At 48.5% G+C, this 22120-nt stretch overlaps 1 protein-coding gene across 1 annotated transcript in view; it reads right to left on the reverse strand.

The window, feature by feature from the left end:
• Positions 1 to 11735, reverse strand: part of TSPEAR (thrombospondin type laminin G domain and EAR repeats) — a 58573-nt gene extending 46838 nt beyond the window's left edge. Inside the window, exons 1-5 of the mRNA XM_087861878.1 lie at positions 11572 to 11735; positions 11164 to 11371; positions 10733 to 10817; positions 8939 to 9067; positions 8662 to 8882 (exon numbers count right to left, since the gene is read on the reverse strand). Coding sequence (XP_087718004.1) covers positions 8662 to 8882; positions 8939 to 9067; positions 10733 to 10817; positions 11164 to 11371; positions 11572 to 11735 — 807 coding nt within the window. The remainder of the gene's footprint in view (positions 1 to 8661; positions 8883 to 8938; positions 9068 to 10732; positions 10818 to 11163; positions 11372 to 11571) is intronic.
• Positions 11736 to 22120: the final 10385 nt, after the last annotated feature.

Here is a 22120-nt window from a genome sequence, read left to right on the forward strand (position 1 = left end):
TTTTACTAGCATCAGATAAAGTAGACTTTAAAACAAAAATTGTTACTAGAGACTAAGAGGGACATTTTATAATAAAAAGGTCGATCCATGAAGAATGCATAATAATTATAAACATATATGCAAATAATAACAGCACCAAAATACACAAAGCAAAACATGATGGACATAAAGGAAAAAATAGACAATAATATTAGTTGAAGACCTCAATATCCAAATTTCAACAATGGATAGAACAACTGGAGAGAAGATCAACAAGGACAGAAAGAACAGCACTATAAACCAGCAAGACCTGATGGACATCTGTCAGACACCGCAGCCAACAACAGCAAAATAGCCTTCTTCAGAAATGCACATGGTACATCCTCTAGGATAGAACATAGGCTAAGCCATAAAACAAACCCCAATATGTTAAAATGGATGGAAATAACACAAAGTATGTTCTCTGATCACAATGAAGTGAAATTACAAAGTTAGTAACAGAAAAAAATTGGGGGGATTCGTAAATTAAACAACGCACTCCTAAGTAGTCAAAATGTCAAAGAAGAATCAAAAGGGAAATCATAAAATACTTTTAAATGAAAGAAAGGGAAGAACAAAATACCAGAACTTACAGGATGCAGCTAAAACACTTCGTAGAGATTTGTAGCTAATAAGTGTGTATATTAAGAAAGAAGAAAGGTCTCAAATCAATAACCTAAACTTCCACTATAAGACACTGCAGACAAGCAGAAAGAAGGAAATAATAAAGAATTGGGCACAAATAAGTGAAATAGAGCATAGAAAAACAATAGAGAAAAATCAATAAAATGGGCTCTTGGAAAAGATCAATAAAATTGACAACCCTTTAGCTACATTGATCATGAAAAAGAGAGGAAGAGAGGGAGAAGACTCAAATGATGAGAATCAGAAATGAAAGAGGGGACACTGCTGTCAGCCTTACAGAAATAAAAAGGATTACAGAGAAATGCTATGAACACTTGCATGTCAATAACTTAGATAAATTAGATAAAATGAATAAAGGGACAAGGATTGGAATGAATATTAGGAACAAGATAATTGCAAAACCAGTGCTCTGAAAGCTATAGCACATCATTTTTGTTTTGTTAAAGAAAATCTAAACCCATGGGAAAACATTGCTGTTCAAGGACGAGAAGAGCTGACACCATGAATATGGCAGTCATCTCCCATTTACGTATTTATGCAATCCCTATCAGAATCCAAGCTGACTTCTTAGTATAAGTTGACAAGTTGATGTTAAAATTCATATGGAATTACAAGGAATGCAGAATAAGCCAAAACAATCTCGAATAAGAACAAATTTGGAAGACTCACATTTCCCAATATCAAAATTCACTACAAAGCTATAGTCATCAAGACGGTGTGGCACCGGCGTAAGGACAGACAATAAATTGGTATTTATTCATATATCATTGAAATACAATTGAGAGTCCAGAAGTAGGGACATCTGGGTGCCTCAGTTAAGCATCTGCCTTCATCTCAGGTCATGATCCCAGGGTCCTGGGATAGAGCCCCGCATTGGGCTCCTTGTTCATCAAGGAGCCTGTTTCTCCCTCTGCCTGCTGCTCCTCCCTGCTCATGCACTCTTTCTCTCCAATAAATAAATAAATAAATAAATAAATAAATAAATAAATAAAATCTTAAAAAGAGAGAGAGAATCCAGAAATAAACCCATATATCTATAGTCAACTGATTTCAACAAGGGATTAAGACCACTCGATAGGGAAAGTATAGTCTCTTGAACAAAGGGTGCTGGGACCACTGGACGTCCGTGTGCAAAAGAAGGAAGTGGACCCCTACTTCTCACCATGTAAAAAAATTAACTCACACTGACCAAAGACCAAAATAAAATCACCAAAGCTATAAAACTCTAAGAAATAAACACTGGGGTAGATTTTCATGACCTCAGATTTGTGAATGGATTCTAAGATATGACACTGAAAGTATAAGCAAGAAAAGAAAAAAAAGATAAATCTGGCTTCATCTAAATTAAAAGGTTTTGTGCTTCAAAGGACACTAGCAAGGGGAAAAAACAACCTACAGAATGGGGGAAATATTTGCAAATCATATATGTGGTAAGGGGCTTCTATTTAAAATACATAGAAAATTTACAACTCCACAATAAAAAAGAAAATAATCCAATTAAAACCTGGCAAAGGATTTGAATAGAAAATAGACAAATAGCCAACGCACAAGAAAAAACACAAATCATCATCATTCACCAGGGAATGCGAATCAAGGCCCCAGTGAGATGCCACTTATTGCCCATGAAGACAGCTAGAATAAAAAAACCAGGTCATAAGAAGTGTTGACAAGGATGTGGAGAAATTGCAAGACGGTGCAGCCACCCTGGCAAACAGTCTGGCAGGTCCTAAAAAGTTAATCATAGAGGGGTGCCTGAGTGGTTCAGTCAGTTAAGCGTCCAACTCTTGATTTCAGCTCAGGTCATGGTCTCAGGGTTGTGAGATCGAGCCCCATGTTGGGCTCCGTGCTGGGTGTGGAGCCTGCTTAAGATTCTCTCTCCCCCTTTCCCTCTGCCCCCCGCTTAAAAAAGAAGTTAATCATGGAGTTACCATATGACCCAGTAATTCCAGACCTGAGTATATACCCAAGAGAATTAAAAATATATGTCCATACAAAATCGTGTACCTAAATGTTTATAGCAGCACTATTCACTGTAGCCAAAAGGCAGAAATGACCCAGATGTCCATCAACTAACGAATGGATAAACCTATTGTAGCATGTCCATACAGTTGAACATTATTTAGCCATAGAAAGGAATGAGGAACTGATGAGCACTTCACACAGACGAACCTTGAAGACACACTACAGAAAAGAAGCCAGAGCAAGACCATATATGTGAATGGCTTCCATTTACATGAAGTGTCTGGAGCAGGCAAACCAACAGGACAGAAAGTAAACTTGTTGTGGCTGGTGCGGGGTGGGGTAGCTGAAGGGCACAGGGCTTCCCCCCCGAGGTGGTGGCAAGTTGCAGTTGCCCACAGTGAGGGCTGCACAGAAGCTGTTACACCGAACATCACTGAACTGCACACTTTAAATAGGGAATTGTGTGGTATGTGAATCGTAGCCCAATAAAGCTGTTAAAACATCACTGAGTGCTGCCTACGAGAGACCCATTTTAGACCTAAAAACACCTGCAGAGAGTGAGGGGACGGAGAAACATCTACCATGCAAACGGATGTCAAAAGAAAGCTGGGGTAGCAATACTTCGATGGGACAAGATAGGCTTTAAAACAAAGGCCGCAACAAGAGAGGAAGAAGGACACTGTGTCATGATAAAGAGGACAATCCATCAAGAAGATCTAGCAACTGTAAACATTTATGCCCCTAACTTGGGAGCACCCAAATATATACTACAATTAGTACTAAACATAAAGAAACTCATTGATAATAACACAGTAATAGTAGGAGACCTCAGCACCCCACTCACAGCAATGGACACATCATCTAAGCAGAAGGTCAACAAGGAAACAATGGCTTTGAATGACGCACTGGGCCAGATGGACTTAACGATATATTCAAAACATTTCATCCTAAAGCAGCAGAACACACATTCTTCTTGAGTGCACATGGAACATTCTCCAGAGCAAATCACATACTGGGTCACAAATCAGCCCTAGCCAAGTACAAAAAGAGTGAGATACCATGCATATTCTCAGACCACAACACTATGAAACTTGAAGTCAAACACAAGAAAAACTTTGGAAAGACACAAATACATGGAGGTTAAAGAACATCCTACTAAAGAATGAATAGGTTAAGCAGGAAATTAAAGAGGAAATAAAAAAACACATGGAAGCAAATAAGAAAGAAAACACAACAGTTCAGAACCTTTGGGATGCTGCAAAGGCCATCTAAGAGGGAAGTACATGGCAATACAAGCCTTTCTAGAAACAAGAAAAGTCTCAAAGACACAACCTAACCTTACATCTAAAGGAGCTAGGAAAGGAACAGCAAATAAAGCTTAAAGCCAGCAGAAGAAGGGAAATAATAAAGATTAGAGCAGAAATGGGGGTGCATGGGTGGCTCAGTCAGTTAAGCCTCTGCCTTCAGTCATGATCTCAGGGTCCTGGGATCAAGTCCCGTGTCGGATTCCCTGGTTGTCAGGGAGTCTGCTTGTCCCTCTCCCTCTGCTCCTCCCCCCGTGCATTCTCTCTCTCTCTCAAATAAATAAATTGTTTTAGAAAAAAGATTAGAGCAGAAATAAACAATACAGAAACAAACAAACAAAACCTCCAGTAGAACAGATCAATGAAACTAAGAGCTGGTCCTTTGAAAGAATTAATAAAATTGATAGACTCCCCCACCAGCCAAACTTATAAAAAAGAAAAGAGAAAGGATGGGGCACCTGGGTGGCTCAGTCAGTTAAGCATGTGCCTTCTGCTCAGGTCATGATTCCAGGGTCCTGAGATCAAGTCCCACATTGGGCTCCCTGCTCAGCAGGGAGTCTGCTTGTCCCTCTCCCTCTGCTGCTCCCCCTGCTTGTTCTCTCCTTCTCTCTCTCTGACAAATAAATAAATAAAATCTTTAAAAAAAAAGAAAAGAGAAAGGACCAAAATAAATAAAATATGAATGAAAGAGGAGATATCACAACCAATACCACAGAAATACAATCATAAAAGAATATTATGAAAAACTATATACTAACAAATTAACAACCTAGAAGAAATGGATAAATTCCTAAAAACATACAAACTACCAAAACTGAAACAGGAAGCAACAAGAAAACTCGAACAGACCCATAACCAGCAAAGAAATTGAATCAATAATCAAAAATCTCCCAACAAACAAAAGCCCAGGACCAGATGGCTTCCCAGGGGAACTCTACCAGACACTTGAAGAGTTACTACCCGTTCTTCTCCAACTATTTCAAAAAACAGAAAAGGAAGGAAAACTTCCAAATTCATCCTATGAGGCCAGCATTACCCTGAATCCGAAACCAGATAAAGACTCTGCTAAAAAAGAGAACTACAGGCCCATATCCCTGATGAACACGGAGGCAAAAATCCTCGGTAAGATACTAGCAAACTGGGTCCAACAAAACATTTAAAAAATCATTCACCACAATCGAGTGGGATTTATTCAGTGTAAAGGGTGGTCAGTATTTGCAAATCAATCCATGTGATACACGACATCAACAAGAGAAAGGGTAAGAACCACGTGATCCTTTGAATAGACACAGAAAAAGCATTTGACAAAGTACAACGTCCATTCATGATAAAAATCCTCAACAATGTAGGGATGGAGGGAACAGACCTCCACATAATAAAGGCCATAGAAGAAAATCCGCAGTGAGCACCGTCTTCAGTGGGGGAAACGGAGAGCTTTTCCCCTAAGGTCAGGGACAAGACAAGCATACCCACTCTCACCACTGGTATTCAACAGAGAACCGAAGTCCTGGCCTCGGCAATCAGACAACAGGAAGAAATAAAAGGCATCCAAATCAGCGAGGAAGAAGTAGAACTTTCACTATTTGTAGACCACATGATACTCTAGAAAATTCCAAAGACTCTACCGAAAAACTGCTAGGACTGATCCATGAATTCAGTAAAGTGGCAGGATACAAAACCAATGCAACAGATCTGTTGCATTTCTATACAGTAATAATGACGTAGCAGAACGGGGAACCAAGGAATCAATCCCATTTATAATTGCACCAAAAACAATAAGATACCTAGGAATAAACCTAACCAAAAGGTAGAAGATGTGAAAACTATTGAACACTTAGAAACTGAAGACAACACAAAGAAATGGAAAGGCAGTCCACGCACAGGGACTGGAGGAACAAATACTGTTAATATGCCTATACTGCCCAAAGCAGTCTACACATTTTACACATTCCCATCAAAATACCAAAACCATTTTTCACAGAGCTGGAACAAACAATCCTACCATTTGTACGGAGCCACAGAAGACCCTGAATAGCTAAAGCAACCCTTAAAGAGAAAAGCAAACCCGGAGGCATCACAATTCCGGACTTCAAGCTCTGTGACAAAGCTGTAACGATCAAAACAGTATGCTGCTGACAAAAAATAGACAAAATGATCAATGGAACAGAATAGAAAATCCTGAAATAAACCCACAGCTCTATGGTCAACAATCTTTGACAAAGCAGGAAAGAATATCCAATGGAAAAAAGACAGTCTCTTCAACAAATGGTGTTGGGAAAACTGGACAGCTACATGCAGAAGAATGGAACTTGACTATTTTCTTACACCATACACAAAAATAAACTCAAAGTGGATGAAAGATCTAAATGTGAGACCTGAAACCATCAAAATCCTGGAAGAGAACATTGGCAGTAATTTCTGTGACATCGGCCATAACAACATGTTTCTAGATATGCCTCCTGAGACAAGGGAAACAAAAGCAAATATAAACTATGGGGACTTCATCAAAATAAAAAGCTTTCGCACAGCAAAGGAAACAACCAACAAAACTAAAGGCAACCTACGGAATAGGAGAAGATATTTGCAAGTGACATATCTGATAAAGGGTTAGTATCCCAAATATGTAAAGAACTGATCAAACTCAATGCCCAAAAAACAATTAATCTAATTTAAAAAATGGGCAGAAGACATGAACAGACATTTCTCCAAAGAAGACATCCAGACAGCGAACTGACACATGAAAAGATGGTCAACATCACTCAGCATCAGGGAAATGCAGATCCAGACCACGATGAGATCCCACCTCACACCTGTCAGAATGGCTAAAATGAACAACACCGGAAACAACAGATGTTGGTGAGGATGTGGAGAAAGGGGAGCCCTCGAGCACTGCTGGTGGGAATGCAAACTGGTGCAGCCACTCTGGAAAACGGTATGGAGCTTCCTCAAAACATTAAAAACAGAGCTGCCTTACAACCCAGCAATTGCACTACTAGGTATTTACCCCCAAAATACAAAACACTAATTTGAAGGGATATATGCACAGCTAAGTTTCTTAGCAGCATTACCTACAGGAGCCAAACTACGGAAACAGCCCAAGTGTCTGTCGATGGATGAATGGGTAAAGAAGAGGTGGTGTGCGCACAATGGAATATTACCCAGCCACCAGAAGAACGACTTCTTGCCACGTGCAATGACATGGATGGAGCTACAGAGAATTAGGCGAAGTGAAATAAGTCAGAGACAAATACCGTATGATCTCACTCGTGGAATATAAGGAACAAGACAAGCAAAGGGACAAAAAAAGAGAAGCAAACTGAGAAACAGACTCCATTCTAGAGAACACACTGATGGTCACTGGAGGGGAGGTGGGTGGGAGGTTGGGGGGTCAGGAGGGCACTTGTCCCGATGAGCACCGGGTGATGGACGGAGGTGCTGGATCGCTCTACCGTACACCTGGAACTGGTGTTCCGCTGTGTGTCAACCACCTGGAACTTCAATAAAAACTTAAAAAATAAAACACTCCTTAGCAGCACATGCATACAAATGTTTCTCATGCGGAAACCCACAGTGTCACTTACATGAACGAGGAGGGTTTCGCCACATTGTCCTCATTCAACACACTTCGTAAATGCACGGATATGAAATATGTTTCTACAATTGTCATACGTTTATGTAAATAAGCTCAGTGTCATTTCATTGACAGAATGTGCTCAAAACAACAGAAAAAGGCCACGTGTATGAAAGGTGGTTCCGGGGTGATGCAGTTTGAGCCCCTGGGCAGTGTGACCTCAGGGCACGATGTGTTCACCACGCGCTGCCCTAGTGCCCTCTGCAGAGGCCCCGGGGTAAGGGAGACCCTGACACAGTCCCACACAAACATCACTGAGCGGGGTAGAGAATGAGCAGAGGAAGGGGACAGCACAGCCAGTCCGCGGGCGGGACACACGGGGATCGTCCACAGAACGGAGTCCTTGCGTCCCAATCCCAGAGTCGTGTTCAGGACAGGAGCCGACGAGATGGAGGCTTTCAGCTGAGAAGTGGAATTGATACAAAATAGAAGAAAATGGAAATTGCAGAACAGGGAAAACAACGACTGGAACACAAAACTCAGCGGAGTCGAAGGCGCGACGGAGAGGGCTCTCGCGAGCAGACGTCCACAGGGCACGCTGGGCGGTGTCGCCTCCCCCCGGAGCAAACCAACAAGCAGGGTCAGGATAGGGCAGAAGGGCTTTCCTCCTCCACTGAGCATTCAGACTCGGTCGCACACCTGTGGCGGGCACTGTCCCGGGCCCCAGGCGGAAGCAGCGAAGGGCACCGTGGGCCCTCACCTGCGGGGGCGTCCAGCCGAGCGGGGGACAGGATGTTAGCTGTCTGGGGTGGACGGGGCTGGCAATCACAGTGAATCGGACCCCAAAGGACATGCTCTTATTTGATTGTCTACGTTTCCCGGGGAAAGATGTCATGCTAGGAACTCTAAGCATTATCCCTAGCCTTTGACAAGTCAGCCCCCCAGAAAAATTACGGCTGCAGGAATTACAGTACAAACACTCAGCAAATAGTCCCACAGCTCTGCCCGCACACTCACTGTGATGGGGACCTCACTACCTCTCAGGACGGCCGCACTTGACCCCAAAGATACCCTGGAGCCCGGGAGCAGTGCCTGGCCGCAGTCCAGGTCCGCCGTACCCACTGTGCGCTTGGGCGGTGAGGAGTAAAGAGCGTCACTGACCTTCGGGGGAAGACTGGGAACTTTCAAAGTTATGACGATCGAAAATTCTTCAGGGAAGAGGTCGCATCGGAAGAAAATCCTCGACGCAGGGAAGCTCACGGCGTGGGGGGCGGCGGCCGAGAGCTGGAGTCCTCGCACGCCGTGGGCCTGCATCACCCTGATTCCTCCCGTGGCGCTGTGTGGAGGGACGGCCTCTGCCAGGATGTCCAGGGGGCGCAGGTCTGTGTCAGGGAAACCACAGGTGGGTTATGTGGGCCCCAACGAGTTTCCCCTTTACCAGTGGGGAAACTGAGGCCCTGAGAGTCAACGATGCACTTGCAGACCCCCCCCCTAGGTTTTGCCCAGAAGGAGCTACACATGTACATTTCATGGCACGCTGTTTCCCAGTCGATGGCCACATGCTGTCCTGGGAGTACAAGGGGGACAGAAGAAGGACAAGTCCCAGCCGCGGCCCCAGGGAGTGCACACCCCACAGGAGACAGGCTCCACCAGTCCAGGGACCACCAAGTGTGGCATGCCCTGTGTTCTCAGCGGGGCTCCGTGATGCATGTCCCCACATGCTGTGGAAGGGTGGGGCCTCTGGTGTGACCCGAGAGCCGCCCTGGGACTGGGCACTGCTCCTTGCACACACCGCAGATAGGCAGATACACTCCTGGAGAAACTCTGCCCAACAGTTCAAGGTCATCAGAACATAGCTGATGGGCTGGCCTGGCCTGAGCTGAGGCCGGATGCTAGGAAAGGAAAATGGGGAGCCCAGACAGCATCTGTGGCCAGAAGGGCTGTTTCCAGACCAGCTCATGGGGCCCCGTCTCTGGAAGGGAGGTGCTGGCTTGGAGCAGAGCCTGTGGCTACTGCCTAGACCCTACACAACCCAGCCACCAAATGCCTGACCATGGCCTGGGGTAAATGACCAGACACGCAGGAGCGAATTAGCCATTTCCGGAGCTATCCCCCTCGGGCCCAGTGGCCCTGCTAGGGCATGCATCTGACATGGGGGTGCTGGGCCTTCAGCCCACACTCTGTCCACTATATGGCTCAGTCAGCAAGGTCGGCAGGCCCTGTGGCGATGACAGTGGAGGCTGACCTGCAGTCCAGCGTGGTCTGTCACAGACATCCCGCCCTGCCTCCCCACAGCAGCCACGGTCCGTCAACGCGAGGAGCCCCTCCAGGAGGGAGCAGCCTCCCTGGACAAGAGACCTGTAACCAGAATCCTCAAGGGCTTCCTGTGCTGTGACAGCCTGGCAAGGCTTGTGGCATGTACCATATTGCATTGGTCTCAGCATCGTGGCCTGTGTCCTCTCCCGAGTGTGTGGCCCCTCCCGGACGGACACTATGGCATCTCCAGATTGCCAGGAGTGCGTGGCTAGCCCCTGGCATACAGTCATCACTAAATAAATACTGCCCAGCTGAAGCGAGCCGGGTGGAAGTGGCAGGGGACAGTCCGGAAAAACTAGCGCCCGGCCACAGAAGGGCTGGAGCATGGCCGTGTCTGCAGCCACAGACTGAGAGCCCTGAGGGAAGGCCTGTGGCGTGGAGGTGCGTGTCCGCTGGTCACAGGGAGGGTGTGGGCAGAGACAATGAGCGGCCCGAAAGCGAGTGGCTGGTAGCGCACAGGTGCCGGGACCCGGGAGTCTGGACTCTGTCTCCCACGAGCGCACACACCAGGCGGTGAAGCATCGCTCGGCTTCACGGGCCTGCATCACATGGCCGCCCGCGGCAGTCACGTTCGACCAGACCCCAGGGGCTGGGGCAGACACTCGCCGACAGCTCTCAGGCAGCCCACAGAATGATCCAGAAATCCTAGGGACACCCTCTGCTAGGGGTCAAACCACTGATCTTCCTCGAAGCAACCAGGGCTGTGGCCCCAGTGGGTGTGGGGGGGACATGAGGACAACAACCCTATTTTTGCAAGAAACAGTCAGGCAGCAGCATGAGAATGGCGGGTGGCCATCCACGTGGCAGAGAGGGGCTCTGAGACACGAGGGCCTTTGCTGGCCACCAGACGGACGCCCCGCAGCGCTCCCCACCCCTCTCCGAGGACTGAGCGGAGCTCGGAGCCCCCGCCCCCCACCCTTGGCCAGGCTGCCCTTCAGCGGCTGCACCCTGCAGGGGTGAACGCGGCAGGAAGCAGCCAGCGGGTGCTGCATAAAGGTGGCCTGGGACGAGGACAAGTGAGTCACAAAGCAGAAGGTAGGGCACATCTTCCTCCCTTAAATCAAAGGAATTTGAGAAGGAGAACTCTGTCTGAAACAGGAGTGCAGAGGACAGGCCCCAAGTGCAAACAAGAAATGACAAGTCAGCGTCTCAAGTGAGCCTCGGGCCTGTGGTCAAGAGTCGGGGAGAGACCCGTCCTGAACGGGGCTGTAGGGCTGCAGCACGAGGGGCGTGGGGGGGGGGCAAGGCGGAGGAGACAGAAGGATCCGCACAGCACGTAGACACTCCTGCTGCCTCATAAATGCGCCCAGCAGGAACCCTGGCAGGGCTGTGTCCCCAGGGACTCACAGGACAGGAGTCCGGGGCAGAGGGCGCACTGGAGACCACAGACCGGCCCAGCCTCGCCACCAGCACGCAAGGAGAGCCACCGAGATCACACTTGCCCATCCCCAGTGACCGGCTGCGGGGTGCAGAGCGGGTCTCCGGCCAGCCTTGGGCACAGCAGGCGACACTGAGGTCCTTTGGGAGAGGGGCGCCGACAAGGGTGTGGAGGCACCTGTGTGCGCGGTGGACGAATGGCTAGCGGGCGGGAGGTGAGCGGCCCCGCGTGCGGCACACTGCTGATCTCCGTCGGGTGGAAGCGTGCGCACAGCGTGGGGGCCAGTGGGGTGGGAGTGGGACCCAAACAATGCTGGGAGGACACCTCTGGGGGGCGCTGTGAGGAGAGGGAGGTATATATGCTTTGTCGCTATTTACGCGTTTGGAAGCGCAAACAGCGCTGATCGCAGCCGCTCCGTGGAGCCACAGTGGGGGCGCTCGCGGGAGAAGGGTCTGCGCCCTCCAAGGGCAGAGGTCACCCCTGAGGCAGCTGTGTGTCTCGCCACAGGGTCCCAGAGCGACTCCAGGGAGGAGACGGGCATCTCGGGGGCGAGCCTGCGCTCCAGACCCGACTCTGACAAGGCCTGGGGCTGCCCCCACCGGGGTCAGATTCCGAGTCCTGCGGGGCTGTGTCTGGTCGGGGTCCCTGGAGCGTGTGAGGCTCTAAGTAAACACCGTGCCCTAATTTCACCCTCAAAACGCTGAGAGACGCTGGGGCGGGTGGGCGGGGTCTGGCCCCTCTTTCAGGACACGTGGGTCTACCCCCGGGCAAGGCTGCCAGCACCCAGAACGTGCCGCAGCCTGGCTGAGCCCCGGGCACAGGCGATCAGGGTGCATTAGCAGCAGGGGAACCCCGAATCTGGCTAATCCCAGGGAGAACCTCTCCCTCCATTGTCTGACTGACTAGCCCCTTCCTGGTTGTCCTCCGCCCACCCCACCCCTGCCCTTCCAGCCCCTGCGGATGAGCCGGCTTCGCGCTGACAGACGCTCAGTCGTCGCCATCCGGTGCCCCGCCTACGCCTTGTCTGCAGTCTGCGCACACAGCTGGCGGGGTTCCAAGGTTAACACGGGCAGAGACTTCGGTACTTCCCTGGAAATGTTCCTGCCGGATGCAGGAATGAGGGGTGACCGAGTCTACGAGAGTCAGAGCCACCGCAGGACGGTCGGACACACACGGTGATAAAGCCCTGCAATTAATTCTGATCAGTTGCCGCCCATGCACTGCGGCTGCTACGTTTACGCGGAGAGGCTGTGTGCGCGAGCAGACCCCGGCCGAGCCACCTGCCGCCGGCCGCCAAACACTGCCACGTGGCCTCCGCGCCAGCCAGCCGGGAAGCCATGGGCCCCAAACAGCCAGGACTTGGCGAACGACCGACCCCTTCCCTAAACCCTAGCCAATCACGCGGGGGGCCCGCCTCGAGGTGGCTACCTGCAGCTTCCCCGCACCGCAGCCCCGTGGGGCCCACCCGGGCCTCTCTCTCTCCACCAGAAGTTCTCTCCCTCCCCAGCTTTGAGTCTCTACCAAACCGGGGCCGGTGGGGGACCCCCTGTTACAGCCAGCTCGGAATAAACAGCTTTTGCTGCTTCTCACTTAGGTGGTCCCTGTTTAGCCTACAAAGTCTTCTTGAAAGGGCAGCTCCAGAAATAGCATTTGTCCCCAAAGTCCTTCCAGTTCAGCAGAAAGATGTGGCGGGAGCCAGAACCACACGGACTCGAAACTGGCTCCACGTACGGTCCTCGACCAGCCCCAGGGTCTTACGGTCTGGCCCACAACTGACTGGATGAGCCTCTCAGAGCCTCAGCTTGCTCATCTGTAAGATGGGATGGTAGTGACTTCCCCCGTCAGGGGCCCAGCTGAGCGGCTGGACGTGGGGGGGAGCCGCCTGCAGCAGCGAGCCAGACTGGCAGACACGCGGAAGACTTCAGTCACCTGCTACGACAGTATGAGCAAGAGGCAAGAGGCTAAAGCCACAGGGAGCCCCGACCGCCCGCCCCCCAGGAAGAGCATGCGGTGGGGGCCACGCCCAGGAGCCCAGGACGAAAGCCTCCCGTGGGTTGATAAGCCCTGGGGCCCAGGGAGGAGGGAGGAGGAGGGAGGGCTGGCATGGAAAAGTACCGGGTACTGAGTCAGAGTGGGGAGGGGGCAAAGTAGCTTCCAGGCGCCCTACAAGGAGGCCTCTGATGGAGGCTCCGGGGCTACAAATGCAGATGGACCACCGAGGGGGGCTAGCGGGCCTGGGTCCACGCTGAAGTTCCCCCAGGATGGCAGTGCCCTGGCTGCGTCCCAGGCCTGGTGTGTGGCAGGGCCGCCTTGTGCCACCCACCGGGCGAAGTCTCTGTGATCGCCCGTGGCCGGGCCTGATAGATCACGCATAGGATTTTTGACCGGGAGCCAGGCTCTTCATGCCCCAGAACTGTTTTCTGGGAAGGCTTTCTATACTGGAATCCATCAAGGCCCAGGTAATTCGGAAGATGCCACCTGCCTTGGCTGGGCGTGCAGGTGTGAGGCACAGCTGCTCAGCCAGGTGGGCTCTGCACACTCTAGACGGTCTCCGAGAAGGGGCTCTTCCATTGGGGTGGGAAGGGAGGCAGAACTAAATGGCCAAGAAAATCCTCCTTATTCCGCAGATTTCATTGATTTAAATTGTGTGCCCAGGGCCCAGGAGGAGTTTATTTCCAGAAATTTAGGTTAGGATATTATAAGGGTTGCCCTATGGGACAGTAAGACTGAATGTATAGCCATCATCACAAAACAGGCCAGTTCGGGCCCAAGGAGAGGCGGGTGGACCCATGGAGAGAAGAGATGGAGAACTTGAACACCCATGGTCAGTAGGCCATGCAGATCAGTGGGGAGCGAGGGGTCGTTGGGAGAAAGTGATGGCAAAGGTGGGTGTCTCTGGGGGAGAAAACCAGGCTGAACTCCTCCCCAATTGGGATATATAGTTTACCCCTCCAGGAGGGGTGAATGGTGAAACTTCCAAGTTAGAGGGAGGGCTGGGAGCCATCTTTGTTACTTTGTGGTACAGAAAATTCCTCAAACAAGCTCAATAAATACAAACCATGAGAAAGAAGTCATTACACTTGCTCACATCAAAACAAGAACTTCTGCTCAGGAAGGACACGATGGACAAGGCCAGTAGTCCCAGGACAGAATGAGAAAGGTGTTTGCCACACCATGAAAGGTACAGAAGGGACAGGGAGCCCCTGAACATCAACAAGGAAAATATAAGAACAATCTTCAAAAAAAAAAAAAAAAAAGAAGACCATCTAAAAAAGAAGAAATCCAAAGGGCTCACATATGACAAAATGCTCAAGTCCACACGAATCAGAGAAATGCAAATTAAAACAGTAATAGAGACCACTCTTCTCCTAGTATATTGGTTTAAAAAAGGATATAGGAAAACAATGTAAAGATAGAGCATGCATGGGAAAATAACTCGTCCCTTCTGTGGGTTCGAACCTGCTTTCCTTAACTTGTTTTAAAGGAAGTCATGGAACGTGGAACAGGTTGGCACGCTGGGCTTTGTGCGGGACTCCTGGCCTCTCTGGGGCTGCAGCATGGACGCATCCAAAGTCTGGGAAGGCAAAGGCAGTGTGGGACTCACTGAGGCCTCAGGGAAGCGCCAAAACAGCAGAGAATAACCTCACAAAGGCATAATGGACCTCTGCGGCCGGCCAGCACTCAGCCCTCGCACACATCAACGCTTTTAAATCCCTACTCATCCACTTTGGTCACCTGCCAGAGTCAGAGGGTTCTCAGGGTGCACAACACTGCCCAAAGGGTCAAGCAGACGGTATAGCAAGGACCGTGGTCTTTGAGCCCAGCTGTCCTGGGACACGCTATGTCCTGCAGCTTCTGTCATGGGTCTTTCTGAGGCTCGCTCTCCTCATTGGCAATAGGGGATGATATCCTCCTTTCTTGTAGGGCTGTGGGAGGGACTGCTAATACTGTCTGGCAGGCAGAAGTTGCTCCCCAGAAACGGACAGCTTCACAGGGACTGAGTTGGAAAGGCACGGCCCATCCCTCACGATGCAGTCGGCTCTGTGCAGGGCCACGTTTTAGGTCGACTACGAACTTCCCACCTGAGTTTGTGGGAGGGTATGTGTTTGCCTGCAGGAATGCAGGCTGCCAGGGCTGGCTAAGTGGCTCTTGAGTAAGAGCCACGTGGCTAGTACACAGCTGATGTTGAGCTCACTTTACTTCAATCGGCAAGAGGGCATCCGGCGGGGCGCCTTAAGCAGCTGGCACAGAAAAATCCACACACGGTCTGGGAACAAATCCACCTGCTGGACCCACACTTGCCAGCCCCAAACCACAGCCTTCTTTTCTCGCCTTTCTCGCATGTTGCCCGTTAGGTATAACAAGCACCTGGCCTCACTGGGCACGTGGACATTCAGGAGGCGAAAGACAGTGCACACACCAGGCAGAACGCAGGGTTGGCACAGGGACAAGGGGGTTTGAGCTGAGTTCTTCCCGGGACAGGATGCTCAGCTGCCCTCAGGGTCCCACCCACAAAACTTGTCTCTGATGATCCAAAATGCCACCTCTTATTCTCCTCTGCCAGGAGCTGTGGGAGAGGTGAGGATGAAGCGCCAGTCCCTGCCCCCAGGGGACCTTTGTAATAAAAACACCACTCTCTCTTGCCGGGCATGACTATCTCTGCAATCCAGCCAGCTTTCCATGTTCCCTTATCTCACGTCCTCCTGGCAAGTGAGAACAGGAACAGAGGATTAATCCGGCTGTAGTGGCCTCGGGCTGGAGGATGTGGAAGTCCAAGTGCTCAGCTCCTAGAGGGTTACCTGCCTTCCAGTCCCATCGTGGGAGAGTCCTCACCGAGCTAGTGCCCTTCAAATATACGCACCGCGTCCAGGAATTATGGAATCAGAGCCGGAAAGGGCCAACGGATCAGGGCTATCGGCACAGAGAGGGCTGGTGGGGGCGGCTACAGGAGAAGGAAGTTTAGAGTACTAAGGGCTTCCATTAGAACAGAAGACAGGTATCAGATCAACCATCTAAGTTTTGACTTAATAAATTTGATAATGGAAGGATAGGTTAGTATAATCATATGTAATATAACTCAATGTAAGTGAAAACAAGAAAAACAGAGGAGATCAATTGAAACCAAAATTGATTCTTCGAGAAGATGAATAAGATTGGTAAACTTTCAGCCAGACTGACCAGGGGGGGAAAAAACAAGAAGAAATAATTTACCAATATCAAGAACAAAAAATGGGATATTACCAACCATTTTTCACAAATTGAAAGGATAATGAGGGACCTCCACAAACAACACTATGCCTGTATATTCAAAAGCTCGTGTGAAATGGACCAACTCCTCAGTAAGCACTTCATTATGTTTCTCAGGAAATTCTCCCAAATATTTAAAGAAGACCAAATACTGGCTCTACACAATATTTTCTAGAAAGTAGAAGAGGAGGAAACATCTGCCAACTCCTTTCATGGGGGTGGCATTATCAAAACTGAAGATACCGCAGTAAAAAAAGACTGCGGACCAATAGCCTCACAAAAACAGACATGAAGATCCTGAATAAAATATTAGCAAATCAAATCCAACAACACATAAAAAGAATGATAACATCACAACCAAGTGGGGTTTATCTGGGAATTCAGGACTGGTTCACATTCGAAAACCAATCAATGTAAGTACACGGACTTCTCCATACTGGCTTTGCAATTTCCAAAAACATTTCTAATTATTACAAAACAAAGGCTTTAAGAAATCAATTAATGTAATTCAACATAATAACAGACTAAAAAAGAAAATTGTTTAATCATCTCAATAAATGTATAAAAAGCATTCCATTAAATCCAACATTCATTCATGATAAAATCTCTCGGTAATAAGAGGGAGCTTTTTAGCCTGTGGACGCTTATCTAGACAAAACCTCAGTGACCACAGTCCAGCGAGGACTGAATGCCTCCCCCTGAGGTCGGGCATGTGTGAGCACATACACACGAGCATTTCCTTGCTCTGCCTGCTAACAAAATGACACCCCAGCAGCACTGAGCACATCGAGCTCCAGATCATGGTTTCTAAATACCATCACCCACTAAAAGGAGCAGGGCTCCCTGGAGAAGTGGTGGACTCCAGGGATGGGACAGGGAGATTTCCAGAGGAGCTGGGACCAGAAATGAGACGCTGGGGAGTTGGAAGCATGCTGAAAGGTATAGGACCCAAATGAACAATGTCCCAGTGCTCAAAGCTGGAACAATGTGAACAAAATAATGATAATACTGGATTATTACCCAAATAATAAAACAAATATTCTTTAGACCATAATGAAATAAATTAAACCAGAACAGGTAAATAAATGGAGGAAAAGGGGCAGCTCATCCTTACAGAAGAATTTTGGTTAATAAATGGAGGTGAAATGGGGAAGTGGAAATTCACCATCAGAACACCACAGCGACCCTGCTGCAGATATGGCCCCCAGAGGGACGCTAAAACCATTGGACAAACACAACAGCAGAAACAGGATGCTTGTAAAGTCTCATAGAATCTCCCTCACCCCAAATATTTATTAATTACAAGGGGAAAAAATAACCATATCCCCAGTGACAAGACACAGCAACATCATATATCCCCGCTTCACTGGACACATTACTTCTGTGGGATTCTTCCCCAAACATAATAACCTCAGTCCAGTTGTGAGGAAACCTCAGACAACCCCAAATTTCTACAACACATGTGACCAGGGCTCTTCAAAAGTGTCAAGACACAAAGGATAAGGAAAGACCAAGAAACTGCCTCAGACTAGAGAAGACTAGGGAGATCTTACAAATGTACATGGGGTCCTGGACCAGAGAGGGGACATTCGTGGGAAACGGGGGTGTCCTTTAGTGAACAGTAACGTGCCCATGCTGATTTCTAAGATTTGTCACTGATCTGAGGCTACGTAAGATGTTACTAGAGGAAGCTGGGTGAGGGCATGTGTAAACACTCTGTACTCTTGTTACAATTATTCTGTAAATGACACGAAAGCACAAAGTGTCCCATGAGCTCACCCGTGCCGGGACAAGCAGAAGATGTGCGGGTGCAGCTGGTCCGTGATGCCACGTGCCCCCTGCGCCCCATCCTTCACCTGCTGCAGACTGCAGTCCCCAGGAAAGGAGATCTGCTCCACCTTTCCTCCCATCCCACATTCTGGCCTTGTGTCTGCTTCAGCCCAGGTGCTTGCTAAGAGTCGAATTATGTCCCATGAGGATGCTGAAATCCTAACTCCCAGTACCTGCAGAAGTGACCTTTTCTGGAAAGATGGTCTTCACAGGCGATCAAGATACAATGAGGTCACTGGGGGAGAGGGGTCCTAACCCAATACAACTGGCATCCTTGTAAAATGAGAAAATGTGCATGCAGACAGGCACACAGGGAGGATGCCGAGCAAGGATGCAGGCAGAGATGGGGAGATGCTCTTACAAGGCAAGGAACCCTCAGATTGCCAGCAGATCCCCCAAGCTAAGAGAGCATGGGACAGATTCTCTGTCATGGACCCAGCAGGAACCAACCCTGCCAATCCTTGACCTCAGACATCCAGCCTCCAAACTGGGAGAGAATGAACCTCTGTTGTTGAAGCCTGCTCTACGGCATTTGTTACCGTAGCCTCAGGACACTGACACGGTGCTGCATACAAATCATGACTCATCATCGTTATGCAGAAACGAGCACAGAGGTGCATGGCGGTGCTCAGCCAGACCAGGCCTGGGACCCAGCCCCCAACACCCAGGTGTTCCACCAGGGCCCCCAACGACCCCCAATAAAACTACAACCTGCACTCCACCCCCAAGCTATCTTTCTAGGACTAAAAACAAGTAGAGACTCCCAGGCCAATTTCCAGAGTTTTGTCAACAGAGCAAGGACTCCTGGAAATAACTCCTGTTGCTGGTTCTTCAGGACCCAGCTCTCGGCACCAAGGAGGGGAGGGCTGGGGAGACAGCTGCTAGGATAGCACAAGCCAGGAGGGTATGAGGAGAAAGTCAGGGCACCTGGCACACACTCACACACACACACACACTCACAGCCTCCTCCAGCCCTGCCACCCCCACCCCCACCATGGCCACGTCCATCCTGTCCGTCTGCTCCAGTGACCTGAGCTACGGCAGCCGTGTCTGCCTGCCCGCCTCCTGTGACTCCTGCCCCGACTCCTCCTGGCAGGTGGACAACTGTCCAGAGAGCTGCTGCGAGCCCCCCTGCTGCGCCCCCACCTGCTGTGCCCCCAGCTCCTGCCTGACCCTCCTCTGCACCCCTGCGAGCTGTGTGTCCAGCCCCTGCCAATCAGCCTGCACCAGCTCCTGCCAGCCCTCCTGCTGTCTCTGGATGCACTTAAGCAAACTGACCGATAAACGCCCAAGACCGACAAGAGCCCTGGCTCCATGTATCTTGTCATTATTCCCAGCCTGAGCACACATCCACTTCCCCCCCTCTGTACTCAGCACTGCCATCCTGCAGGACCATTTGTGGCTTCCTGTGACTCCCCAAGGCCCCAGCTGGGCAGCAGAGGCTGGGGGTGAGTATTGCAGGCCTCTGGCCACTTGGGCCTTCCTGGGCTCTTCCTTCACCCTCCTGTACTGTCTTCCATGGGATAGTTCTTTTCCTTGATTTGCCCCATCACTCCTCATGATGACCCTTCAATCAGGATTAGGATTTGCAAGACCCATGTGTTTCCACAGCATGTCTAAATGCCCTCCTAACTTCAACATTAGCAATTTTCGTTTCTGTTTTGTCTAAAATCTTCTCACATGCCCCGCTGACACCCCCGGTGTGGTGTCAGGAGCACAGCTGAAGGGTGTAATGTGCTACACATACACATCCCAGAAGTCACATGTTAATAGTCGTGCTAAACCTGCATGAGAGTAAAGGCTTCTCTCAATCTGCAATAAGGAAACACGAAAACAAGCACAGAAGCATCACCATGATCAAGCCCATCTGCAGGTGGTAAGCGCCAGATGGAACAAAGCCCAGTGCTCTTTAAAAGAAGGAAACAACGTACAACATCCAACAGTATCACGCTATTCTTTTACTGAAACCCAGCATCCAATAAAAAATTACTAGACATATCTTTAAAGATTTTATTTATTTATTTATTTATTTATTTGAGAGAGAGCATGCACATGCATGCATACAAGCGGGGGCAGGGCAGAGGGGGAGGGAGAGAGAGACTCTCAAGCAGACTCCGCACTAAGTGTGGAGGCCAACACAGGGCTCCATCCCACGACCCTGAGATCATGACCTGAGCCAAAAGCAGGACTTGGATGCTCAACTGACTGAGCCACCCAGGTGCCCCAAAATTATTAAACACCTTAGAGAAAAAAATCTAACCCATAATCAAGAGGCAAAACAGATTATACAAACAAACTCAGAAATGACAGTTGCTGGAATTAGTAGACAAGGTAGTTAAAACAACAATAAATATGTTCAAGGATTTCAAGGAAGACATGAACACAAGAAAGAAATGTAAGATACAAAAGAGAACTAAATGGAACTCCAAGAGCTAAAAAAACATAACATTAACAATAAAAAATTTAAAGGATGAATTTAAAAGCAGAATAAAGACTGATGATGATCAAAGACCTATGAGACATAAACATAGAAATTTCCCAAACTGAAAGACAGTAAGAAAAAAAAATTTAAATTAACAGAGCATCAGTAATCTGAGGAACAATATTAAATGGTCTAACATAAATATAACTGGAGTCCCTGAGAAAAAGGTCAGGGGTCAGGGGAGACAGAAAAATATTTAAAGAGATAATGACTCAATGTTTTCCAAATTTGATGAAATTGAGAAGTATATAGAAAACTTGAGAAACACTATACACTAACCTGACCATATTGACATGTATACAATATTCCATCCAACAACAGTGAACTTGAATTCACATTTTTTTCAAGTGCACATAGAACATTCACCAAAATAAATCATATGCTGGGCCATAATGCCAGTCTTAATATGTTTGATAGGATTGAAATCATACTGAGAATGTTGTTTGACCACGACAAAATCAGAAATCATGAACTTAGAAAGATATCTGGAAAACCAAAAAATATTTGGATAGTAAATAACACACTTCAAAATAATCCATGAGTCAAAGAAGGAATCACAATGGAAAACTGGAAATATTTTTAATAAAATAAAAACTTTATAGAATGCAACTAACACAGTGTATAGGGGGAAATAGTTTCTACCTTCAGAAGCTACAAAAAGAAGCTCAAGTAGAATCCAAAATAAGTAGGGGCGCCTGGGTGGCTCGGTCGTTAAGCATCTGCCTTCGGCTCAGGGCGTGATCCCAGGGTTCTGGGATCGGGCCCCACATTGGGCTCCCTGCTCCACTGGGAGCCTGCTTCTTCCTCTCCCACTCCCCCTGCTTGTGTTCCCTCTCTCGCTGGCTGTCTCTCTCTGTCAAATAAATAAATAAAATCTTAAAAAAACAACAAGGCAAGAAACAACAATTGTTGGAGAGGATGTGGAGAAAGGGGATCCCTCCTACATTGTTGGTGGGAATGCAAGTTGGTACAGCCACTCCGGAAAACAGTGTGGAGGTCCCTTAAAAAGTTAAAAATTAAGCTACCCTATGATCCAGCCATTGCACTACTGGGTATTTACCCCAAAGATACAGACTTAGTGAAGAGAAGGGCCATATGCACCCCAATGTTCATAGCAGCATTGTCCACAATAGCTAAATCATGGAAGGAGCCGAGATGCCCTTCAACAGATGACTGGATTAAGAAGATGTGGTCCATATATACAATGGAATATTACTCAGCTATCAAAAAGAACAATTTCTCAACATTTGCTGCAACGTGGACGGCACTGGAGGAGATAATGCTAAGCTAAATAAGTCAAGCAGAGAAAGACAATTATCATATGGTTTCTCTCATCTATGGAACATAAGAAGTAGGAAGATCGGTAG

This window comes from Ursus americanus, chromosome 4, assembly GCF_024610735.1.
Source record: "Ursus americanus isolate L20-20 chromosome 4, mUrsAme1.1.p, whole genome shotgun sequence".
Lineage (NCBI taxonomy): Eukaryota > Metazoa > Chordata > Mammalia > Carnivora > Ursidae > Ursus > Ursus americanus.